The 26,066-nt window shown below is 44.2% G+C and overlaps 1 protein-coding gene across 3 annotated transcripts in view; it reads right to left on the reverse strand.

Annotated features, from left to right (window-relative positions):
- The window catches only part of grid2 (glutamate receptor, ionotropic, delta 2), a 1,199,099-nt gene that overhangs the window by 518,835 nt on the left and 654,198 nt on the right, over nt 1–26,066 (reverse strand). For all 3 annotated transcript variants that reach the window (XM_061901055.1, XM_061901073.1, XM_061901064.1), the window contains exon 3: nt 19,298–19,585. In XM_061901055.1, the coding sequence (XP_061757039.1) occupies nt 19,298–19,585 (288 nt within the window). The remainder of the gene's footprint in view (nt 1–19,297; nt 19,586–26,066) is intronic.

Consider the following 26,066-nt stretch of genomic DNA (forward strand, 5'->3'; position numbering starts at 1 on the left):
ATTTTCAAGTATGTTTTATTGGGGCGGGGTCGTCAGCTTGAAGCGTCCCTCTGTCTCCGACTCCCTTGTAGTCATATGATATGAGTGAATGACTGTTATGACTCGCCTTATCTTGCCTCTGATTGGCCAGTATGTAATGTTTCGCCCTAACCTCACATATTCTGAATATTTTAACTTGGCAAAACTATTCTGTAGTAGTAGGAGCAAACTCGTCGGTGTAACCATCAGAGAGAGAAACAAATCCCCAGAGTAACCTCTCCTCCCCATCCTCAGGTTTTCAGGCTGTTAGATTATAAATGAAGTCCACTGAGATCATGAGCACCACTCTCACTTGAGTTTACTCAGCCGCTTCTTAGATTGAAACCTCTGCAGTATTTTCATTCATCCAGGGCACGCTTTCTGCATCACAGCCTGCCAGTATGTACATGTAGGTCACGAGTGTATCAATAATAAGGTGAAAACATGATTTTTGCACCAGCTTTTGCAACACTTAAGTTTTTTTTGGTTCTTTAAATGCAATTCTTTTTTAGGAAAAAAACAAAAAAACAAGTTGCCGTGTCGTATTTAATGAAAAAAATTACTAAATACATCAATGTTATCTGTTACAAAATGTTATGTCCGACATTCACACAGTTTTACACTGTCAGGTCTCACAAAACTGAAAAGATGCCTTAGATTTCAATAATTATATTAAACTACAATACTATAATTGTAAATATATACAAACCCCGTCTCCAAATGAGTTGGGAAATTGTGTTAGATGTAAATATAAACAGAACACAGTGATTTGTAAATAATTTTCAACCCATATTCAGTTGAATATGCTACAAAGACAAAATATTTGATGTTCAAACAGATAAACATTTTATTTTTTGCAAATAATCAATAACTTTAGAAATTAATGCCAGCAACACGTGACAAAGAAGTTGGGAAAGGTGGCGATAAATACTGATAAAGTTGAGGAATGCTCATCAAATAAGCATTTGATGAGCATTTGGTGTGCAGGCTAATTGGGAACAGGTGGGTGCCATGATTTGGTATAAAAACAGCTTCCCAAAAAATGCTCAGTCTTTTACAAGAAAGGATGGGGCGAGGTACACTGTTTTGTCCTTAACTGTGTGAGCAAATAGTCAAACAGTTTAAGAACAACATTTCTCAAAGTGCAATTGCAAGAAATTCAGGGATTTCAACATCTACGGTCCATAATTTTATCAAAACGTTTAGAGAATCTGGAGAAATCACTCCACGTAAGCAACATTGAATAATTGTGACCTTCGATCCCTCAGACGGCACTGTATCAAAAACCGACATCAATCTCTGAAAGATATCACCAAATGGGCTCAGGAACACTTCAAAAAACAACTGTCACTAAATACAGTTTGTCGCTACATCTGTAAGTGCACGTTAAAGCTCTACTATGCAAAGCGAAAGACATTTATCAACAACATCCAGAATCGCCGCCGGCTTCTCTGGGCCTGAGAACATCTAAGATGGACTGATGCAAAGTGGAAAAGTGTTCAGTGGTCTGACGAGTCCACATTTCAAATTGTTTTGGGAAATATTCGACATCGTGTCATCCGGACCAAAGGGGAAGCGAACCATCCAGACTGTTATCGACACAAAGTTCAAAAGCCAGCATCTGTGATGGTATGGGGGTGCATTAGTGCCCAAAGCATGGGTAACTTACACATCTGTGAAGGCACCATTAATGCTGAAATGTACATACAGGTTTTGGAACAACATATGCTGCCATCGAAATGCCGTCTTTTTCATGGACGCCCCTGCTTATTTCAGCAAAACAATGCCAAGCCACATTCAGCACGTTACAACAGCGTGGCTTCGTAAAAAAATGAGTGCATGTACTTTCCTTGCCTGCCTGCAGTCCAGACCGGTCTCCCATCGAAAATGTGTGGCGCGTTATGAAGCGTAAAATACGACAGCGGAGACCCCGGACTGTTGAACGACTGAAACTCTACATTAAACAAGAATGGGAAAGAATTCCACTTTTAAAGCTTCAACAATTAGTTCCCTCAGTTCCCAAACATTTATTGAGTTTTGTTGAACATGCCCTTTCCCAACTACTTTGGCACGTGTTGCAGCCATGACATTCTAAGTTAATTATTATTTGCACAAAAAAAAATTAAGTTTATGAGTTTGAACATCAAATATGTTGTCTTTGTAGTGCATTCAATTGAATATGGGTTGAAAATGATTTGCAAATCATTGTATTCTGTTTGTATTTACATCTAACACAATTACCCAACTCATATGGAAACAGGGTTTGTACTTTAGATTAGTCAGTGTGCAGCTTGTACCGCAGGAATAAGTTTAACTTAAAATGAGTGAACACACAGCCATGATTGTGAATTAATTGATAACACAAGTGGATAGTATAGTGGTGGTTGTGTCATTATCTGAGGCTGCATGAGTGTTACCAGGCACTAGGGAGCTGCGGTTCATTGAGGGGACATTCCAACATGTACTGTGACACTGTGAAGCAGAGCATGACTCTGTAAATCAGGGGTGTCAAATGTACTGCCCGGGTGCCGGATCACGCCCAAAAACAGGTTTTATCCGGCCCACGGGATGAGTTTGTTAAGTATAAAAATTAACCTAAAATTTTTAAATGAAAGAAACAGCTATTTTGATGTGTCCACTGGATGTGCCACATTGAGGACTCAAACCCGCTTCCCTCCTGCAACTGAGTGTTACAGTTCTTCCTCTGGTTGCTCGCCCGGACAAGCCCCCAGTCACGCTGAGTGCAGCACGCCCACGTAACGAAAAGCTTGCAGACAATCGGCAATCTGCCCAACTGGCCTGATGAGGGTGAGCTGGATAAAAGGACCAGTGGGCCCACGGATCCATGTGAGAACTTAGTTACCTCTTTGTATACCATAAGCCTTATGCTCTCGCTCTCTCTGTGTTTTCCCTCCGTGTTATGACGTCCTTGTTGTTCTCCTGCAGTGCCTTCCCGAGTCTCCCCCTTTGTTATCTTCCGTTGTTTCCCCCTTGGTTTTGGACAGCCTTCCTCGATCCTTGACCCTCGCCTGGACACGGACTCTGACGCCTCTCTCTCGCCCTGGATCTTCTGCCTGCCCCATGGACTGCCTTTCCTGCCTTGTTCCTTCTCCTCGTTTCAACATTAGGTAAGACTCAGCTAATTATTCATACACATAGTCTTGCACCATACACCCCTTCTGGATATTAGTTCACACTCCATTTTCATAGATATTATTATTATTGTTTTATTATATATATATATCTACGATGATTGTCCAGGGTGTACTTCATCTTCCGCCCGATTGTAGTTGAGATAGGCTCTGGCGCTCCCCGTGACCCCGAAGGGAATAAGCGGTAGGAAATAGATGGATAGTTATTATAAATATTGCAATATATATATAATAAAATACTGTTTGCTTATATATATATATATATATATATATATATATATATATATATATAAATACATAGACCTAGACCACCCCCTGGTGTCGTTGCCGTCATCTCCCCTCTGTTTATCCATAATAGGATGTTGCAATAGCAATTATTTGTATCTTTGTAGATTATGCTACATTTGTAAAAATAAATAAAATTAAAAAATAGACCACATAATGTTTCTGCACCAGTCGAGGAAAATGAGCAAACTACATTAATAACATCCTGTAATTTGATTTTGATATTATTTTTTTCATTTTGATGGATTGAAAATGAACACCAATGAGTTGACTGATGAACATTATCACAACATTTATTCAGAAAATATAAACAAAGACAAATAAAGATAGAATACTATTAACTGAGACATGTAAGTGTAAAAAATAGTACAATTTCAGAATGTGCGTGTTCTATTTTTAAACAAAGATAACATTTCGCATTTTGTCTTTATTTTGAAGTTATCGTGCCGGGATTTTACCAGTCCGGCCCGCTCAGGAGTAGATTTTTCTCCATGTGGCCCCAGATCTAAAATGAGTTTGACACCCTTGCTGCAAAATCATAATTTAGGGCTGCAATCATCAATTATTTTAGGAATAGATTATTCTAGTTATTAGTTTGTTTGATTAATCAAGTCATTTGATAAAAAAAACACTTTGTTTCAATACATATTTTAGGGAACATAGTTGAAATAAACTTTTTTTTTTTTCTGCTAGCCTTAACCTTGATTCCTTTTTTTATTGAATAAATGCAACAATGAAATTGCACTTTTAACGTTTGTGCATGAATAAAAGCTTAAAATAAAAATGCAGTTTACTGCCACACATATCATGGCCCTACACACCACTGTTCTCATGTGTGCTGTTTCCGCCTTGCAGAAACCATGTCCTGGGCACTAATCAGAGTCACGAGCGCGGGCACCGCTGCTCCTCACTGCTCCCCTCACCTCCCAGTGGGTGGAACAAGGGGATGGGTCAAATGCAGAGGGTAATTTCACCACAGCTAGTGTGTGTGTGTGACTATCAGTGGTACTTTAATTTTAAACTTTAACTTTACATGCGGGCCTGGTTTGATCAATTTGGATTATTATTATAAAAACATTCAACGATTATTCGAAGCAACATAATAACTCTTATTTTAGTCGATTGTTGCAGTCCTACAAAAATGCCACACTTTGGAGGATGCAAGTATTGTTAACCAATTATTATTTTTTTATGTTTTGAGGTCTATGAACCCAAACTCAAGAGTGGTAGACGTGGGTGAGATTGCTACAGAGCTTTAAAAACTCATTGGTGCAATAATAATTCAATAACACTTTGTTTTGTCAGTGAGTTGACGGCAAAAAACAAGTTAACTTTTTCGACCCCATTCCGACGCAGCAATACAAGAGGGTAATTCGATTAAAAATGGGACATGAGAGGTAAATAAAGAGCACCACAAGAGCGGAAAATGAGGATGTGGACACTTGCACCACGGCACCATTTGATGGACTGTCTGCTCTCTAAAAGGACTCTCGTTGGAAAAAAATGCCTTTTGGGATCAGTGGTCCAAAAAGACCATCTTTCTCGCTCTCGTATACTCCCAATTTTCCATGGACAAACGCGTGAGGACATTAGGGAATAAGTGCGATGCCTTCAAAGACGGTCTTCTGTAGCCAGCTAAACAGCTTGGCCAAAGCCCACAGGACTTGTGCGGTGAACCAGTAACCACAAACCGCGTCTCCGGTTGTGGGTGAATTTGTGTGTCAATTGGGTACTGAACCGAACCATTTAGGGGTTACCTTTTTAGTTGGATGCTTAACCCACAGTATGTGTTGTAAATGAGCCAAAATATACAGTATGTGGATGCATTTGGGGCTTTGATTCGAGGAGTTTGTACAAACAGAAAACCAATGAAGTTGGCACGTTGTGTAATTAGTAAATAAAAACAGAATACAATGATTTGCAAATCCTTTTCAGCTTATATTCAATTGAATAGACTGTAGAGACAAGATATCCATTGTGGATTGAACTTTCACAGTATCATGTTAGACCCGCTCGACATCCATTGCTTTCCTCCACTCTAAGGTTCTCATAGTCATTATTGTCACCGACGTCCCACTGGGTCATTATTGTCACCGATGTCCCACTGGGTGTGAGTTTTCCTTGCCCTTATGTGGGCCTACCGAGGATGTCGTGATGGTTTGTGCAGCCCTTTGAGACACTAGTGATTTAGGGCTATATAAGTAAACATTGATTGATATTAATGTTCGAACTGAGAAACTTTTTTTTTTTTTTGCAAATAGTGATTAACTGTTAAAGGGAGTCCATGATAACATTGTTTGGATGGCAACATACAGTATGTTGATCCAAAACCTGTATGTACCTTTCAGCATTAATGGTGCCTTTACAGATGTGTAAGTTACCCATGACTTCGGGCACTAATGCACCCCCATACCATCCCAGATAAATGATAAATGGGTTATACTTGTATAGCGCTTTTCTACCTTCAAGGTACTCAAAGCGCTTTGACACTACTTCCACATTTACCCATTCACACACACATTCACACACTGATGGAGGGAGCTGCCATGCAAGGCGCCAACCAGGGCCCATCAGGAGCAAGGGTGAAGTGTCTTGCTCAGGACACAACGGACGTGACGAAGTTGGTACTAGGTGGGAATTGAACCAGGGACCCTCGGGTTGTGCACGGCCACTCTCCCACTGCGCCACGCCGTCCCTGATGCTGGCTTTTCAACTTTGCGCCTACAACAATCCGTATGGTTCGCTTCCTCTTTTTTCCGGAGGACACCATGTCCACAGTTTCCAAATAAAATTTGAAATGTGGACTCGTCAGACCACAGAACACTTTTCCACTTTGCATCAGTCCATCTTAGATGAGCTCGGGCCCAGCCAAAGCCAGCGGCGTTTCTGGATGTTGTTGATGAATGGCTTTGGCTTCGCGTAGTAGAGTTTAAACTTGCACTTACAGATGTAGCAACCAACTGCAGTTACTGACAGTGGTTTTCTGAAGCGTTCCTGAGACCATGGGGCGGTATAGCTTGGTTGGTAGAGCGCCCGTCCCAGCAACTTGAGGGTTCCAGCTTCGATCCCCGCTTCCGCCACCCTACTATCTGCCGTTGTGTCCTTTGGCAAGACACTTTACCCACCGGCTCCCAGTGCCACCCACACTGGTTTAAATGTAATTTAGATATTGGGTTTCACTATGTAAAGCACTTTCAGTCACGAGAGAAAAGCGCTATACAAATCACTTCACTTCACTTTATGTGATGATATCCTTTACACACTGATGTTGGTTTTTGATGCAGTACCGCCTGAGGGATCCAACATCCGTAATATCATTGCTTACATTGAGTGATTTCTCCAGATTATCTGAACCTTTTGATGATTTTACGGACCGTAGATGAGGAAATTCCTAAATTCCTTGCAATAGCGACGGCAAGGAGGCGTGGACGGCGAGCGAGCTGCGAGGCAGCGAGCGCCCGGACAGTGCAAGTCTGTCACAGGCTCGTTGAAAAATGTTGTTCTTAAACTGTTGGACAATTTGCTCACTCATTTGTTCACAAAGTGGTGACCCTCACCCCATCCTTGTTTATGAATGACTGAGCATTTCATGGAAGCTGCTTTTATACCCAATCATGGCACCCACCGGTTCCCAATTCGTCTTTTCACCTATGAGATGTTCCAAATAAGTGTTTGATGAGCATTCCTTGACTTTATCAGTCTTTTTTGTCACTTGTGCCAGCTTTTTTAAAGCATGTTGTAGGCATCAAATTCCATATGAGCTAATATTTTTTCAAAAAATAAAAAAGTTTTCCAGTTTAAACGTTAAATATAATGTCTTTGTAGTCTATTCAATGGAATATAAGTTTGCAAATCATTGTATTCTGTTTTTATTCACGATTTACACAACGTGCCAACTTCACTGGTTTTGGGTTTCGTATAATGGGGTAAGAGATGTGCGTTAATTCCAGTCCTCACTTGGGTTTGTTGGTTCACCTCTGAGATGTTCCAAATAAGTGTTTGATGAGCAGTCCTCGACTTTAGCAGTCTTATTTGCCACTTGTGCCAGCTTTTTTTAAACATGTTACAGGCATCAAATTCAAAATGAGCTAATATTTTTTTCAAAAATAAAAAAGTTTTCCATTTTAAACGTTAAGTATCTTGTTTTTGCAGTCTATTTAATGGAACATAGTAGGGCTGTGAATCTTAGGGTGTCCCATGATTCGATTCAATATCGATTTTTGGGGTCACGATTCGATAATATATCGATTTTTTCGATTTGATTCGAATCTCGATTCAAAAACAATATTTTTCCGATTCAAAACGATTCTGTATTCATTCAATAGATAGGATTTCAGCAGGATCTACCCCAGTCTGCTGACATGCTAGCAGAATAGTAGATTTAAAAAAAAAAAGCTGTTATAATTGTAAAGGACAATTTTTTATCAACTGATTGCAATAATGTAAATTTGTTTTAACTATTACACGAACCAAAAATATGACTTATTTTGTCTTCGTGAAAACATTGGACACAGTGGGTTGTCAAGCTGATGAGATGTGATGCAAGTGTAAGCCACTGTGACACTTGTTTTTTATTCTTATAAATGTCTAATGATAATGTCAATGAGGGATTTTTAATCACTGCTATGCTGAAATTATAACTAATATTGATACTGTTGTTGATAATATTCATTTTTGTTTCACTACTTTTGGTTTGTTCTGTGTCGTGTTTGTGTCTCCTCTCAATTGCTCTGTTTATTGCAGTTCTGGGTGTTGCTGGGTCAGGCTTGGTTTTGGAATTGGATTGCATTGTTATGGTATTGCTGTGTAGTGGTTTGTTGGATTGATAAAAAAAAAAAAAAAATTAAAAAATTCAAATTAAAAAAATTAAAATCGTTCTTTTAAAAATTAGAATCGATTCTGAATCGCACAACATAAACTATTCGATTCGTATTTGAATCTATTTTTTCCCACACCCCTAGAACATAGGTTTGCAAATCATTGTATTCTGTTTTTATTTTAGGACTCACACAACATGCCAACTTCACTTGTTTTGGGTTTCGTATAATCGGGTAAGAAACATGCATTGATTCCAGTCCTCACTTGGGTTTGTTGGTTCACCTCGGAGATGTTGCAAATAAGTGTTCCTCAACTTTGTCAGTCTTGTTTGCCACTTGTGCCAGCTTTTTTAAAAAATGTTGCAGGCATCAAATTCCATGTAAGCAATTATTTTTTTCCAAAAATAACAAAGTTTTCCAGTTTGAACGTTAATTATCTTTGCAGTCTATTCAATGGAGTATAGGTTTGGAAATCATTGTATTCTGTTTTTTTATTTTACGATTTGCACAACGTGCCAACTTCACTGGTTTTGGGTTTTCTATAATTGGGTAAGAAACTTGTGTTGACTCCAGTACTCACTTGGGTTTGTTGGTGGACTTTATGACTATTTTGGGGTGTAACACTGATACGTTGTGGTTAAGGTGTTCTGTGTTGGTTGCAGTCCTGGTTTAGTTTGTTAACATTACCATATTAATATCAGTAATACGTTTTCTTGAGAGTATGAGGTTCATTTCCTGGCAGTTGTCCTGACCAAAGTTTGCCAGGATGGTTCAGATGCAAAGACAAAACTCCAACATGACTAGTGAACATTCCTGAGTGGGTTTGACATTATCTCTAGGTCATTGATGTATGTTGGTGGGTGACAAGAAGACAAGCTTCGAGTTGCTTTTGGGTTTGCTTCTATGGTAAAAATTCAGTGACATTTGTTCGATACAAACATTTCGTAAAGTTCACGTGTCATGTGAAACATTAAATGTACAATCTCCAGCCCTGTTGTGATTCAGAACCATTACACGGCCTCCCACACTGACCTACATTGCAGCAGTCCATGACTAATATTTAGTTTATGTGGGTGATTTAACCTTGGTGGTCGAGCGGCTCCACCACATTCAATATTAATCCAGTATATAAACAGCTTCCTGCAGCTCAGTCATTAGAAGACGCTTTCCCTATGAAATATTTAACATGCTGATAAACTGCTTTAATGCACGTCGGAGTTACTGGGGATGTGTTTGAAAAACAAATCCCACCCTCGCAGCGTTCCCATTGGAGATCGATGACGAGCGCACGTTGCGTTTTATTTACTCGACTACAACGAAAAGGCTCATTAAGGCGGAGACGAGAAGTCATCCGGGAGTGAATCACCAAAGGCAGGGAACTACCACACGGCTCTTTATGGAACGAAGCTCGTCTGCCGCAACTGATGGATGTCGTCACAGCTGGCGTTTTCCATCGGAGAGAGAGGAAGAAAAACGCCTCGCTTCTTTCAAAAGAAAAACATAGTTTTGAGGTTGAGACCATTAGGATTAATGCATCAGTCTTCTGTCCCTGTATGACGCATGGCTAAATTACCTCCACACCAGGATGCAGATGACGGGGGGATATCGTGCAATAGTTTTGACAACATTCACAAACGGATGAAGACGCGCTCCTAGGTTGTCAAATAGCAACGCCTCATCAGGATCTAAGCCAGTCGCATTGGTGGCCACATGGTCCAGTAGAAGAATCTAAGTCCCATCTTAAAACCCATTTGTATACTCTAGCCCAGGGATGTCAAACGTACGGCCCGCGGACCGGATCAGGCCCCCGAAAAAGTTTTACCGGCCCGCGGGATGAGTTACAAAAAAATAGGCCATTTATTTATTTACAGACAGGCGTAGTTTTGTATTTCATTATTGTTTATTTTGTTAATATCAGAGTCAGTTCTGCAAAAAGGTCATCACTAGAAGCACACATCTTATGGACAGGGACCCACAGTTAGAATATACATCATCATATAATGTACAAAATAAAGTACTACATTTCAAAATCTACCCACCAAACACCCATTTACAATTTCATTTATAAATAAAAAAAAAGGAATCTCTAAACACACCAAATCAGTCTCAATATCCTATTAATCAAATGTAATTAAAAGGTTGCATCTTGAACATCTGCGATAATCTCATCCTACATACAGAGGTCAAGACCAAAATTAGGCGACTAATGTGAATTCCTCAACCATAAGGGGTGTGCTGAATGTACTAAAAATAAAGTAGAAAAAATTTACCTTAAAACACTTTTAAAATAAAAATAAAAAAAGTGATTGTGGCAGGGGGCGTGGTCAGCGCGTTCCCTGCGGACGGGGTGTGTGCAGAAATCGTTCATGAAGCAGCTGACAGGTGAGTGGATAATCTCAGCTGGAACGAGTTATCTAATCACCTGTTCCTTTATTAGCAGCGCGGGAGACCGTGATCCGGAGGACGGAAGACAGTGAGGGGAGCGTGCTGAAAAGCCAGAACCCAGAAGGACTCGAAAAGGGACTTGCAAGAGGGGCTGCAAAGCCTAATTGATTGTTGTGTAAATATTAAAAGTTGTAAATACCCCTGAGTGAAGTGTGCGGAAGTCACTGATCCAGAAGACGCAGGTACGACTGCTACAGTGGCACCCAACGTCAAAGAAACAAGGAAAAGATGTCGACACCAACCCCCCTGGAGGCGTTAGGTCAAGTCCTGGCAGAGGTCTCTGCGGCAAGCCGGCACCAGACCAAGGTGCTGCAAGTGTTGATGGGCCGGGCGGACGCAGCAGGAGGCTCGACATCCATGAAGCGGATGGTGGAAGGGGAAGACCCGCAAACATTCCTGGAGGTGTTCGAGACGACGGCGGCAGCGTGCAAATGGCCGGAGGAAGAATGGGGAGCGAGGCTGCTGCTGCTTCTGGAGGGGGAGGCGCAGCGGGCGGCGTTGAGTCTCCCAGCGTCGGCCCGCACGCAATACACCAATCAGCGGCACGCCATCCTCGACCGGGTAGGCAGCAGCCCCGAGGATCATCGCCGGCAATTCCGGGCCATGAAGCTGGCGTCGGAGGGCCGGCCCTTCATCTTCTGTCACCGGCTCAGGGATGCCGCAACCAGATGGCTCCAGCCCAACGGCCAAGACCCCAAGATGCTGGAAGCAGTGGAACTGGAGCAGTTCCTGGACGGCATCCCAGCGAGAACATCCGTGTGGGTCAGGTACCACAGTCCGCCGGATGTCCAAACCGCGGTGAGGCCGGCGGAGGAGCACCTGGCGGAGCACCTGGCGGAGCACCTGGCGGAGCACCTGGCGGTGCACCGGGAGGCAACGCCGACAACCGCCAGGAAAACCCCACCGAAACATCGACGACAACTCGCCCCACGGTGGGGGGGAGCAAGTCAGGAGAGACGGGGAGGGCCCTGGCCGGACTACAGGGGGCCAGCGAGCAGGTTTCCCACACAGACATCCAGCAACACAACACACACACACATACACAGACATATACATCATCGGGGGACTCACAGAGAAATAATAATAAAAATAATAATATGTACTCTTGTGTGTTCCAGGGTCCCGGCGGTGTTGAAGGGGGGCTTCCGTCGCGGAGTGCACCTCAAACGCCAGGGCCGGCGTGCTGGGGGTGCGGACAGCCGTGGCACCTGCGCCGGGAGTGCGCCGTGATGGAGGTGGGGCAGGTGTTGCGGGTTGTCGGACCTCCAGCACCCGCCCCCGATATGGGAGAGACGTACTGCATACCGGTAAGGATACAGGGGAGTACATACCGGGCGATGGTGGATTCGGGTTGCAGGCAGTCCATGATCCACCCAAACCTGGTTTGACCCGGGGCTTTAGGGCAGACAACACGGATAAAAATACGGTGTGTGCATGGGGATATACACGAGTATCCGATGGTAACAGTGGAAAGTTTATATCAAACCCAAAAGCATAGAGTTAAGGTTGCCGTAAGCGCGCAACTTACGCACCCTATAATTTTAGGAACGAATTGGCCGGAATTTAATCATTTAGTGACACGATGTGGAGGGGTGCGTTCACAGACAGTATGCAAGGGGAGTATCCGCGCCGTTTTCAGCGGCGACGCAGTTTCATCCGGGAATGCCGAGCGGGAACCGGTGGGGGCTTCGCGGGAGGCCCCCCCCGGCCCTCCGATGGCAACCTACGGAGGATTTTCTCCTCGAGCAGGCCCGTGATGAAACCTTGCGCGAGGCCTGGGATCAGGTCGATTTTGTGGACGGTCAGCTGGTGCGCCCGGGGAAAGCGCGGGTATTCCCCCATTTTTCCATTATTAGAGACAGACTGTATCGAGTGGGCCGTGACACGCAAACCGGGGAAGAATACACCCAATTGTTGGTGCCGAAATGCCGCCGGGAAATGGTTTTCCAGGCGGCACACTTCAATCCCATGGCTGGCCATTTAGGATATGATAAAACACTTAATCGGGTCATGGTCCGATTCTATTGACCGGGCCTCCGGGCAGACATACGCCGATGGTGCGCGGCCTGCCCGGGTTGCCAGCGGGTGAACCCCGCGGCCATTCCAAAGGCGCCTTTACGCCCATTACCACTCATGGAGGTCCCGTTCGAAAGAATTGGGATGGACCTCATCGGACCATTTAACCCGAGCACACGGGGATACCGTTTTGTGTTAGTTCTGGTGGATTACGCAACACGGTATCCTGAAGCAGTGCCGCTGCACTCCATCTCTGCCAAGAGTGTGGCGCAAGCACTCTTCACGGTCATTTCCCGCGTCGGAATCCCGAAAGAGATTTTGACGGACCAGGGCACGTCCTTTATGTCACGCACGATAAAGGAACTTTACGGGTTACTGGGGATTAAGTCCATCCGCACCGGCGTATACCATCCACAAACGGACGGGCTGGTGGAGAGATTTAATAAAACGCTTAAATCCATGATCCGTAAATTTATGCACGAGGACAAACAAAATTGGGATAAATGGTTGGACCCACTAATGTTTGCGATGCAGGAGGTACCTCAGGACTCCCTCGGTTTTGCACCGTTCGAGTTGCTGTACGGCCGAAGGCCCCGCGGAGTATTGAACGTCATTAAGGAAAGCTGGGAGGACGGTCCAAGCTCCAGCAAAAATGAGATTCAATACGTCTTGGACATGCGGGCAAAACTCCACAAGGTGGGGCACTTGTCACGTGAGAATTTGTGCCTTGCCCAAGAGCGTCAACAGCGCACGTATAATAAGCGAGCCCAACTGCATAAATTTTCACCGGGAGAAAAAGTGCTTGTGTTGCTTCCAACGTCAAGCTCCAAATTACTTGCAAAGTGGCAAGGACCCTTTGAGGTCACACAGCAAGTGGGGGATGTCGATTATGAGGTCCGGCGCTCGGACCGACGCGGAGACACCCAAATATACCATTTGAACCTGCTGAAGGCATGGAAAGAGGCCGAGCCTGTTGCCATGGTAACAGTAGTGGGGGGGGGGAGGAGGAGTTGGGGCCAGAGAGCCCGCGCTCCGGCCCAACCCCTCAGCTTCTCTGTGATGACCAGCTCACATTGCCGCAGAGAGCGGAGGTGGCTGAATTACAGCGGCGCTACTCAGATGTGTTCTCCTCTCGGCCCGGGCGCACGGATCTTGTCCGACATCACATAGAGACCAGCCCGGGGGTTACGGTGCGGTCTCGGCCATATCGGCGGCCAGAACACAAACGTAAAGTGGTTCGGGAAGAATTAAAAACTATGCTTGAGTTGGGGGTGATAGAAGAATCCCACAGCGCATGGTGCAGTTCCATTGTCTTAGTGGGGAAGAAGGATGGAACTGTGCGGTTCTGTGTGGATTACCGCAGGGTGAATAACATTTCACGTTTTGACGCGTACCCAATGCCTCGGGTCAACGAGCTCCTAGATCGGCTGGGCACGGCTCGTTTTTTTACGACACTGGATTTGACGAAGGGCTACTGGCAGATTCCCTTTTCTCCAGAGTCCCGAGAAAATACGGCCTTTGCCACTCCGGAAGGTTTGTACCAATTTGTGACACTTCCGTTTGGCTTGTTAGGTGCGCCGGCCACGTTCCAGCGCCTCATGGACCGGGTGTTGCGACCCCATGCGGCATACGCGGCTGCCTACCTGGATGACGTAATCATCCAGAGTAGCAGCTGGGAACAGCACATGCGGTGGGTGGGGGCGGTGCTCGAGTCCCTGAGGCGGGCGGGGCTCACCGCCAACCCGGCGAAGTGCGCTGTTGGCCGGAGGGAGGTGCAGTATCTGGGGTACCACTTGGGGGGGGGGCAGGTGCGGCCCCAAGTGGACAAAACGGCGGCTATTGCGGCCTGTCCACCTCCCAAGACAAAAAAGGAGGTGAGGCAGTTTTTGGGGTTGGCAGGCTATTACCGCCGGTTCATTCCCCAATTTGCGGACTGGACCACCCCACTGACTGACCTCACCCGAAAGGGTACTCCAGAACTGGTCCAGTGGACGGAGCAGTGCCAGCGGGCGTTTGAGAAGGTAAAAACAGCACTCTGTGAGAAACCGGTACTGCACATGCCAAAATTTGACATCCCTTTTTGTCTGCAGGCGGACGCGTCGAGCCGGGGACTGGGGGCAGTGCTGTCCCAGCGGGTGGAGGGCGTCGACCGCCCCGTACTCTACATCAGCCGAAAGCTGTCGGACCGGGAGGCGAGGTACAGCACAGTGGAGAGGGAGTGCCTCGCCATCCGGTGGGCGGTGGGAGCCCTCCGCTACTACCTGCTGGGCACACCTTCAGTCTCTACTCAGACCACAAACCGCTACAATGGCTCCACCGCATGAAGGACGCCAATGTCTGGATCACCCGGTGGTACCTGGCTTTACAACCCTACAATTTCCGGGTGGTCCACAAGCTGGGCGCGTAGATGGCCGTGGCCGACTTCCTCTCTCGCCCAGGGGAGGGGGGGGAGTGGATGCGGCCGGACGGGTGCCCGGCCTGAGTCCGGCGGTGGAGGCATGTGGCAGGGGGCGTGGTCAGCGCGTTCCCTGCGGACGGGGTGTGTCCAGAAATCGGTCATGAAGCAGCTGACAGGTGAGTGGATAATCTCAGCTGGAACGAGTTATCTAATCACCTGTTCCTTTATTAGCAGCGCGGGAGACCGTGATCGGGAGGACGGACGACACTGAGGGGAGCGTGCTGAAAAGCCAGAACCCAGAAGGACTCGAAAAGGGACTTGCAAGAGGGGCTGCAAAGCCTAATTGATTGTTGTGTAAATATTAAAAGTTGTAAATACCCCTGAGTGAAGTGTGCGGAAGTCACTGATCCAGAAGACGCAGGTACGAGACTGCTACAGTGATTCTTTTATAGAGCTATCAATCTCATTCCAGATCATCGGGCCTAAGCAGCTTCAAGTGTTGTCAATATTCAGTGTTTTATCGTTCATAGTTAATATAGTAAACCCCACATTCTTTATTTTCATGTACATTCTGGGTGTCTCATTCAGTAAAATCTGAAATTCCATTCTGTTTTTTTCTTGTTTGGTGTGGGTTCACAGTGTGGTGCATATTTGTAACAGTGTTAAAGTTGTGTATACGGCCACCCTCAGTCTGACCTGTATGGCTGTTGACCAGGTATGCCTTGCATTTACTTGTGTGTGTGTAGAATTCACATATATTACGTGACTGGGCCGGCACGCTGATTGTATGGCGGAAAAGCGGACATGACGACAGGTTGTAAAGGACGCTAAAAGCAGTACCTTTAAGGCACGCCGCCGATATTGTTGTCTGAGTGGAAATCGGGAGAAATTCACAGAATGGTTGCCCCGGTAGATTTATTTTTGGGGGGGGGCACTGAAATTCGGGAGTCTCCTGGGAAAATCGTGAGGGTTGGCAAGTATTAGAATTAGCGGTGAATGCACCGCAGCTGTATAATACCGGCGGGCCAGCTCTATTGTTAATTTAATATTGTCTCAAGGGCCAAAATAAATTACATGGCGGGCCAAATTTGGCCCACGGGCCAGAGTTTGACACCCGTGCTCTACTGCGTCCATTCTAAGAGCCTTATAATGCGGGGCGCCTTATATATGAACAAAGTTTTAAAAAGATCCATTCATTGAAGGTGCGCCTTATAATCCGGTTCGCCTTACCGTGCGGAAAATACGGTAATTGTCTTTTGTACAAACCCCGTTTCCATATAAGTTGGGAAATTGTGTTAGATGTAAATATAAACAGAATACAATGATTTGCAAATCATTTTCAACCCATATTCAGTTGAATATGCTACAAAGACAACATATTTGATGTTCAAATTGATAAAAAAAATTTTTTTGCAAATAATCATTAACTTTAGAATTTGATGCCAGCAACACATGAAAAAGAAGTTAGGAAAGGTGGCAATAAATACCGATAAAGTTGAGGAATGCTCATCAAACACTTATTTGGAACATCCCACAGGTGTGCAGGCCAATTGGGAACAGGTGGGTGCCATGATTGGGTATAAAACAGCTTCCCAAAAAATGCTCAGTTATTCACAAGAAAGGATGGGGCGAGGTACACCCCTTTGTCCACAACTGCGTCAACAAATAGTCAAACAGTTTAAGAACGTTTCTCAAAAAATATAGGGATTTCAACATCAACAGTCCATAATATCATCAAAAGGTTCAGACAACCTGGAGCAATCACTCCACGTAAGCGGCATGGCCAGAAACCAACTATGGATGACCGTGACCTTCGTTCCCTCAGACAGCACTGTATCAAAAACCGACATCAAACTCTAAAGGATATCACCACATGGGCTCAGGAACACTTCAGAAAACCACTGTCACTAAATACAGTTTGTCGCTACATCTGTAAGTGCAAGTTAAAGCTCTACTATGCAAAGCAAAAGCCATTTATCAACAACATCCGGAAACGCCGCCGGCTTCTCTGGGCCCGAGATCATCTGAGATGGAATGATGCAAAGTGGAAAAGTGTTCTGTGGTCTGTTGCCTACACCAAGCTGTTAGTATGGGGGACTCGACCGGGTACAACTGCAAAAACAATAACCCTGCAGAGTGGTGGAGCGGTGTCTTATAAAAAGCATCACGGAATGTTAGCTGACTAAAGTTAGAATTAATGGACTGCAAAGGGAGAAGGTGTGAGGGTAAAAATGAGACTGCAAACAAAGCAGACTGACTAACAAGTCAAAAGACCTGCCTGGCAGACACAGTGTGGGAATTTTATTGATGTAACCAGATAGCCATGAACTCACTAATGGCTATATGGTTAAATCCTTCCTTGCAAAGATACAGTTGGTATTGATAAGTTTGATTCCCCCGGGGATGACTTTCATCCATTTCACCTCATCCCGTATCAGCCCGTAAGGCTCATATCAGTGACTCAGACGGCTTTGCACATCTAGAAAGCTCCTACTAATAAATAAGCCTTATCATTAACAAGGAAGACAGGGCAATGTTGTCAAGAAGTTGGGTTTCAACCGCATGCGTTTGCTGTTTTTTTTAGTGTGCCTTATGTTGTGCTGCTGAACTTGATTAAAGTGCTAATCCAATAAATTGTACAATATTCACCTGAATAAAAGACAGGACTGAAAGAAACAGTCTAAAAAAGAATACAAGTGGTATTATAGTAGGACAATATTCATGTTGCTGTTCGCCACTCTCTTTACTGTAAATTCCGGACTACAAGCCACTACTTTTTTTCCTACGCTTTGAACCTTGCGGCTTGCAAAACCGTGTGGCTAATTTATGGATTTTTTTTAGCTGATGGCCATAATGCAAAACAATTTCTGAAAAAATATGCAAATACACTGATAATGCATGTTATTATTATTATTATTATTATTATTATTATTTAGAGACTTTGACTTGTCTAAGTCTAAGTCTCTAAGTTATTGTTTGTGCTATGGTGGAATCATTTGGACAAGTTTGCCCACCAAAGGTGCTGCTGGGTTGAATGTCTACACAGTGTTTTCTGCTGTTTAAAGCTTTGAACCAGAAGTACAAGTGCTGTTACGTCTTCTAATTATCCATTACGTCATTGGTGTCAAACTCTGGCCCGCATTTGGCCCGCCGTGTAATTTCATTTGGCCCTTGAGGCAATATCAAATTAACATTAGAGCTAGCCCGCCGCTGTAACACCGCATTCACCACTAATACTCATATTCGTCAACCCTCCCGATTTTCCCGGGAGACTCCCGAAGTTCAGTGCCCCTCCCGAATTTCTCCCGATTTCCACCCGGACAATAATATTGGGAGCGGGCCGTAAAAGCACTGCCTTTGGCGTTCTCTACATGTCGCCACGTCAGCTTTTTCTCCATACAAACAGCGTGCCGGCCCACTCACATAATATATGCGGCTCATACACACACACACAAGTGTATGCAAAGCATACTTGGTCAACAGGCATACAGGTCACACTGAGGGTGGCCGTATAAACAACTAACACTGTTACAAATATACGGCACATAGTGAACCCACAGCAAACAAAAATGACAAACACATTTCGGGAGAACATCCGCACCGTAACACAACATAAACACAACCGAACAAATACCCAGACCCCCTCTTATCACTAACTCTTCCAGAACGCTACAATATACTCCCCCGCTTACCACCAAACCGGCCGCCGAAAAGAGGCATTCAATTTGTATTTTTATTTTATTTGATATGCCATTGATATTTTTTAATTATTATTATTTAAAACTCAATTTTGCACGTCACTATAAAGTTATATAAGCCTTGCTTGGTCAATATTCAATGCAACACTTGATTGTGTCCCTATTAAAGGATTAATTTGTTCAACCTCGGCCCGTGGCTTCGTTCAGTTTTAAATTTTGGCCCACTCTGTATTTGAGTTTGACACCCCTGGACTACGGCACGGAATACAATGTCGTTCTACTCCAGATTCTTCATTCATCACTCGAAGTTACATTTCTAAGATTTACAATACAACTAAAACTATTCATACTTACTAAACTTTCTCATGTATGATGTCTGTATGAGATTTGTGATGCATATTTTGTATGTGCTATTGTAATGTAATAAAGTTTAACATAGTTATTATCATTTGAGTGTAGTTTTCTTACCAAAATCTGAGTCGTAGAAGAGCACAAACTTCTGCCAGCTATACTCGGACACCACCTGCATGATGACCTCGTTGAGATGAACGGCCGGGCGCACCATCAGCGTGTAGTCGTCGGCCCCGTGACTGCGGCTCGTGGGCGGGCAGGCCGAGCGAGGCGTGCCCCCCGTGGAGCGCTGGATATAGAGGTGCGGGATGTGCATGGCGTCGGCCAGCGTCTGGAGGCTCCCCGCCGACATGCAGCCGATGGAGCTGACCAGGGCCAGGATGCCGCGGTTCATCAGCTCACAGGCTGGAGGAAGGAAGGAGGAAACACATAATTGAGTTGGTTATTTAATCATTTGATTCATCATGGTTTACCTGACACATGAAACGTGACAAATTGGGAGGTGTGTGTGGGGGGGGGGGGGGGGGTGCACTATCCACTTTAGCCACCAGACGGCAGTAAAGTGTGGAATATCTTAAAGTGTTTTGTGACCATTTCAAATTTGACCACAGCTTTAGTTGCTATGTAAATTGACGCTTTCCATCATTTTCAGCAGACTGTATGGAAAAATGATTAACCGCCCCTCTTCCCTTGATGTGAGAGCCACCCAGGAATGAGGACATATAAATCCCTTCTCTACTATATTATGGCATCTGTGTTAAAGGAACACCAAGGCAAATGATTATGATGATTATTATGCCGTGGTTGGGAGAGTGGCACTGCCAGCAACCTGAGGGTTCCCGGTTCGATTCTTAGCTTCTACCAACTTAGTCACATCCCTTGTGTCCTTGAGCAAGACACTTCACCCAGAAAAGCAGGTCTGCTGTGAATTGTAAGCTGCTGTAACACAGGTGTCAGTGTCCACAGTCCAGCATGTTTTGCATCGCCATGGACTAAGAGGCTACCATGCAAGAAGGAAACCCTTGCTCCAGAAGCGACACCTTATGGCTCGTCTAAAGTTTGCTGCTGATCACATGGACAAAGTTAAGACTTTCTGGAGAAAAGTTCTGTGGTCAGATGAAATAAACAAATAAGCTGTGTTGCCCCAATACCCAGCAGTATGTTTGGAGGAGAAAAGGTAAGGCCATTAATCCCAGGAACACTATCCCTACTGTCAAGCATGGTGGTAGTAGTATTATGCTCTGGGCCTGTTTTGCTGCCAATGGAACTGGTGCTTTACAGAGAATAAATGAGACAATGAAAAAGTAGGATGACCTCCAAATCCTTCAAGACCGCCCGAAGGTTGGGTCTTGGTCGCAGTTGGGTGTTCCAACAGGCCAATGACCCCAAACACACGTCAAAAGTGGTATAGGAATGGCTAAATCAGGCAACAATTAAGATTTTAAAATGGCCTTTCCCAAAGTCCTGACAAATTTAGCTGAATTGCACTGATTTTGTCAAGAGAAGTGGTCAAAAACTCAAGCAGAAGCTTGTGGATGGCTACCAAAAGTGCCTTATTGCAGTGAAACTTGCCAAGGGACATGTAACCAAATATTAACAAGGCTGTATGTATACTTTTGACCCAGCAGATTTGGTTACATTTTCAGTAGACCCATAATAAATTCATAAAAGAACCAAACTTAAGTAAAAACCAAAGTATGTGCTCCAATCACTCTATCCCCCCCAAAAAAAATATTTGTAGAAATTATTGGAAACTCAAGACAGCCATGACATTATGTTCTTTACAAGTGTATGTAAACTTTTGACCACGACTCTATGAGAAAACCCCGATACAGGATTTTCCGAATAAATACAATCAAGACATTGTGGTTCATTCTTCTTCCATTGGAAACACCATTAATAAACTTGTAGAGTTTAATGATATTTTATGATGAACATTATGAAGCCGCCGGCTTCTCTGGGCCCGAGGTCATCTAAGATGGACTGATGCAATGTGGAAAAGTGTTCTGTGGTCTGACGAGTCCACATTTCAAATTCCTTTTGGAAATCTGGACCAAAAGGAACGCGAACCATCCAGACTATTATAGGTGCAAAGTTCAAAAGCCAGCCTCTGTGATGGTATGGGGTGCATTAGTGCCAAAGGAATGGGTAACTTACACATCTGTGAAGGCACCATTAATGCTGAAAGGTACATACAGGTTTTGGAACAACATATGCTCCATCTAAGCGGCGTCTTTTTCATGGACGCCCCTGCTTATTTCAGCAAGACAATGCCAAGCCACATTCAGTACCTGTTAAAACAGCGTGACTTCATAAAAAAAAAGAGTGCGGGTACTTTTCTGGCCCGCCTGCAGTCCAGACCTGTCTCCCATCGAAAATGTGTGGCGCATTATGAAGCGTAAAATACGACAGCGGAGACCCCGGACTGTTGAACGACTGAAGCTCTACATAAAACAAGAATGGGAAACAATTCCACTTTCAAAGCTTCAACAAATAGTTTCCTCAGTTCCCAATTGTTTATTGAGTGTTGTTAAAAGAAAAGGTGATGTAACACAGTGGTGAACATGCCCTTTCCCAACTACTTTGGCACGTGTTGCAGCCATGAAGTTCTAAGTTAATTATTATTTGCAAAAAATATAAAGTTTATGAATTTAAATATCAAATATGTTGTCTTTGTAGTGCATTCAATTGAATATGGGTTGAAAAGGATTTGTAAATCTTTGTATAGCGTTTATATTTACATCTAACATAGTTTCCCAACTCATATAAAACGTGGTTTGAACTCCGCATACAGATTTGTCAATATTATCCTCCTCATCTCTACTTTTCCTGTGAATATGAGCCTCTCCCAGCGATTGATTGACGCCGGCCGATTGATCCGTCACAAATGGAATCCCGAAGCGCCGCTAGCCCGCAGGTTAATTCAATCTGGCGCTGCTCCAATTAGAGCAAATTGGAAAAATGGTGTTTAGCAAACAGCAATTAGAGCAGGCGGCGGCTGCCGTACCGCCAGATCCTCTCGTTGGCTCGGGTAAAATGACACGTTTCAGCTCCCGTGTGTGTGTGAGTGTGTGTGTGTGTGTGTGTGTGAGGCGGTGGGGGGTGGGGGGGAACTCACAACTTTGAGACAGGCGAGAAAAGGACCGTGACATATTCGCACTCCGACATCATTTTCTTGGCAGCTTGAATGGCACTTAAGGAGACTTTCTTTGGGTGTTGTGTCTGGCACTGTTTCGCCCTTGTTAAAATGTTACAAAGTCATAAAGTTGTTGTACAAAAGTCGTGTTTAGGCGGGCAGAGGCTACGGTATGTTTCTGTCCTTGCCCTCTCCGTGGCGGTCTAACGTTGAGCGACCCCCCTTTCCCCCTCGCCGCGTGCGTTAGTCAGACTCTGCAGGGATGACAACATTGATCAAGCCAAATAATGCATGTAGTGAGCCGGGAGGCACGTTGGCATGCAAGGGGAGAAGCCGAAATAAGACGCAGACAAAAGCAATGGAGTGTGGAGAAGATGACTCGCTGAATGATAACCACTTTCTCTTTCACTTGTCATGTACTCATTGTACGGCTTGGTATGGTTTGGACTAATGTTTGTCCCGGTACCAATATTACCGCTACCAAAATGTATTTCGATACTTTTCGTAACTTTTCTAAATAAAGTCAACAACGAAAATTGCATTATTGGCTTTATTTTAAGAAAAAGTCTTAGGGTACATTAAATATGTGTTTCTTATTGCACCTTTGTCCTTAAAGAAAATAGTGAACATACAAGACAACTTGTCTTTTAGTAATAAGTAAACAAATAAAGGCTCCCTAATTTAGCTGCTGACATAAGCAGTAACATATTGTGTCATTTATTTGTCACAGTTAGTTGGTGATGAACCCCATGATGCAGAGACGGAGGCAGGCATAAAATATGAAAACATGATTTAATTAAAACCTAACAGGAACAAACAAAAAGCACGCACATGCGCGGAATAACAAACTAAGGGAGCTATCACTGGAAACTAGAAAACAAAAAGGAACTTTAGCAAGGAAGCTAGTGGAGAGCAAACAGAAAAACTGGAGATAACTAATGCTAACAGAAATGGCTTACCGCTACGACGACCAGGACAAAATGTAGCATGACAGGTAGTAGCTGTAACAAAACGACACGACAGGTAGCACGACAAGAGTGATATGTGGCAACGACAATACAATGGTCCAGAAACTGACACAAGACAAAGCAGGTACAAATAGGAGCAGGCTGATTGGCAACGGGCGTGGCCAGGTGCCAATCAGCCGCAGCTGAGGAGGAACACAGCACTCAGGGAACAAGACAGGAAGCTGACAAAATAAGTAGACTAGACAGGAACTAAATACAGGAGATACTAAACACAGAGGAAACAGACAAATGCAGAGGAAAAAACTAAAACATAGACAAACTGTCAGGGGAAAGCTTGACATTATCATTCTATTACTGTGGTAGAACGTGTATTATTAATTTCCGTGTATATTACAGTTAAAATGTGCTTGCTTTCTGTCATGATCTGTGGTCTGGATTATGTTTTTGTTATTTTCTGTTAGTTTTAAGACTCCATTAGTTCCTGTTTGTGTGCACCCTTGTTTGTTTTGGTTACCATGCCGACTTATTAGTTTCACCTGTCTCTGGTGTTCGGGACACGCACCTGCTCTAATCAAGAGACCCTTATTTAAGCCTGTCTTTGCCAGTCAGTTGGCCTGACGTCATTGCTTGTTTCCATGCGATGGGATGGCGTGGCAAAGTTGGTAGAGTGCCTCTGCCAGCAATCCGAGGGTTACTGGTTCAATAAATGGGTTATACTTGTATAGCGCTTTTTCTACCTTCAAGGTACTCAAAGCGCTTTGACACTACTTCCACATTTACCCATTCACACACACATTCACACACTGATGGAGGGAGCTGCCATGCAAGGCGCCAACCATCACCCATCAGGAGCAAGGGTGAAGTGTCTTGCTCAGGACACAACGGACGTGACGAGGTTGGTACTAGGTGGGAATTGAACCAGGGACGCTCGGGTTGCGCACGGCCACTCTCCCCACTGCGCCACGCCGTCCCAATCCCCACCTTCTACCATCCTAGTCACGTCCGTTGCGTCTTTGGGCAAGACACTTCACCCTTGCTCCTGATGGGTCCTGGTGAGCGCCTTGCATGGCAGCTCCCACCGTCAGTTTGTAATGGGTGAATGTGGAAATACCATCAAAGCGCTTTGGGCTCCTTAAAAAGGGGTAAAAAAGCGTCATACAAGTACAACCCATTTACCATTTTGCAGTTCATGTTGCTCGATTCATGCCTTGTTAATTTCTTCCCACAGTTTCTTGTTTGTTCTAAGCCATAGTTTATATGTGTTTACCTTATGCCCTGCCCAGGTGTGTAGCTAGATAAATACATATGTTCCTACCTTCACGCCTGGTCCGTAATAGTTCGTTTGCATCTCAGGAGAACAAACCCCGCAGCAAGCTGCAACCCCCCGTCAGGACACGTTCTCTTTTAACATGTTCTATCTTCACTTCTGTTAGATGTAATAATAATTTATTATTCTCTTGTTTGATACTTTACATCAGTTTTGGATGATACCACAAATTTGGATATCAATCCGATACCAAGTCGTTACAGGATCATACATTGGTCATATTCAAAGTCCTCATGTGTCCAGGGTAGTATTTTCTGAGTTTATAAACATAATATAAAAAAAATAAAAATGTGGATGGAATCATAGTAGTATCCACTAAATACGCTCCTGTACTTGGTATCATTACAGTGGATGTCAGGTGTGGATCCACCAATGTCGTTTGTTTACATTTTGATTTTGATGCTGGTAAGCTTTGGTGTGTAGTGAAGCATGTTAAGCGATTCCTCGTCCTGCAGGGATGATATTTGTAAGAAACTTACTTTATTTGTCGCCATGGAGGCGACGAACAAAATAGCTACTTCTAGATAGTGATCCAGCAGTAGCCAAAATACTGCCGACTGGGGCCGGAATTTAATCCGCTAGCGAGCTAGCCGTGTCTTAAAGTACATCTTCCAGTGGGCGTTTCTAACCTTTATTGTTAGTTTTTAAGCCAAAATGCGTCTGTTCTCCCTTTTCTGTCTACACACTATGTCTGCTTGTAAGTACTCCGTGATTGTGCGCTGCCGAACATGCTCATCTGCTCAATGTTATGACGGGGCAAAGACCGGGGACTGGTACTTTTCAGAGTATGATTCATTAGTATCGCGGTACTATACTAATACCGGTATACCGTACAACCCTAATTGCAAATATATACTCAGATATAGTTACAGGCTAGATAAATACACCCCAGCCAACTTGACTTACACTTGTTGGAACTGAATCAAACATATTGAACCAACATCTTTTAAAGTTATCTTAAGGAACAAATGCAAGATCGTCTTACATTCGACTGAATGTTGTATCAACTCATGTTTTTATATATTTGACACTAATCAAAGCAACAAGATGACCTGAACTCTCATGATGCGGTCTGGATTATGTTTTAGTTATTTTCTGTTAGTTTTAAGACTCCATTAGTTCCTGTTTTTGTGCACCCTTGCTTTTAGTTTCCATGGCGACTTATTAGTTTCACCTGCCTCTGGTGTTCGGGACACGCACTTGCTATAATTAAGAGAACAAGACAACTCAAAATAGCAACGAAGGAATTCCTGATCAAGGTATACAAACCTGAGACGAGGCAAGGCATGGACAGGACGCTAGAAAGGCACGAATACTTGAGATATCTGGCGTCCTGTCCATGCCTTGCCTCGTCTCACGTTTGTATACCTTGATCCTGAATTCTTTCGTTGCTATTTTGAGTTTTCTTGTTCTCTTGATTATAGCAACTGCGTGTCCCGAACACCAGAGGCAGGT

This window comes from Nerophis ophidion, linkage group LG01 (genome assembly GCF_033978795.1).
Source record: "Nerophis ophidion isolate RoL-2023_Sa linkage group LG01, RoL_Noph_v1.0, whole genome shotgun sequence".
Taxonomy (NCBI): domain Eukaryota; kingdom Metazoa; phylum Chordata; class Actinopteri; order Syngnathiformes; family Syngnathidae; genus Nerophis; species Nerophis ophidion.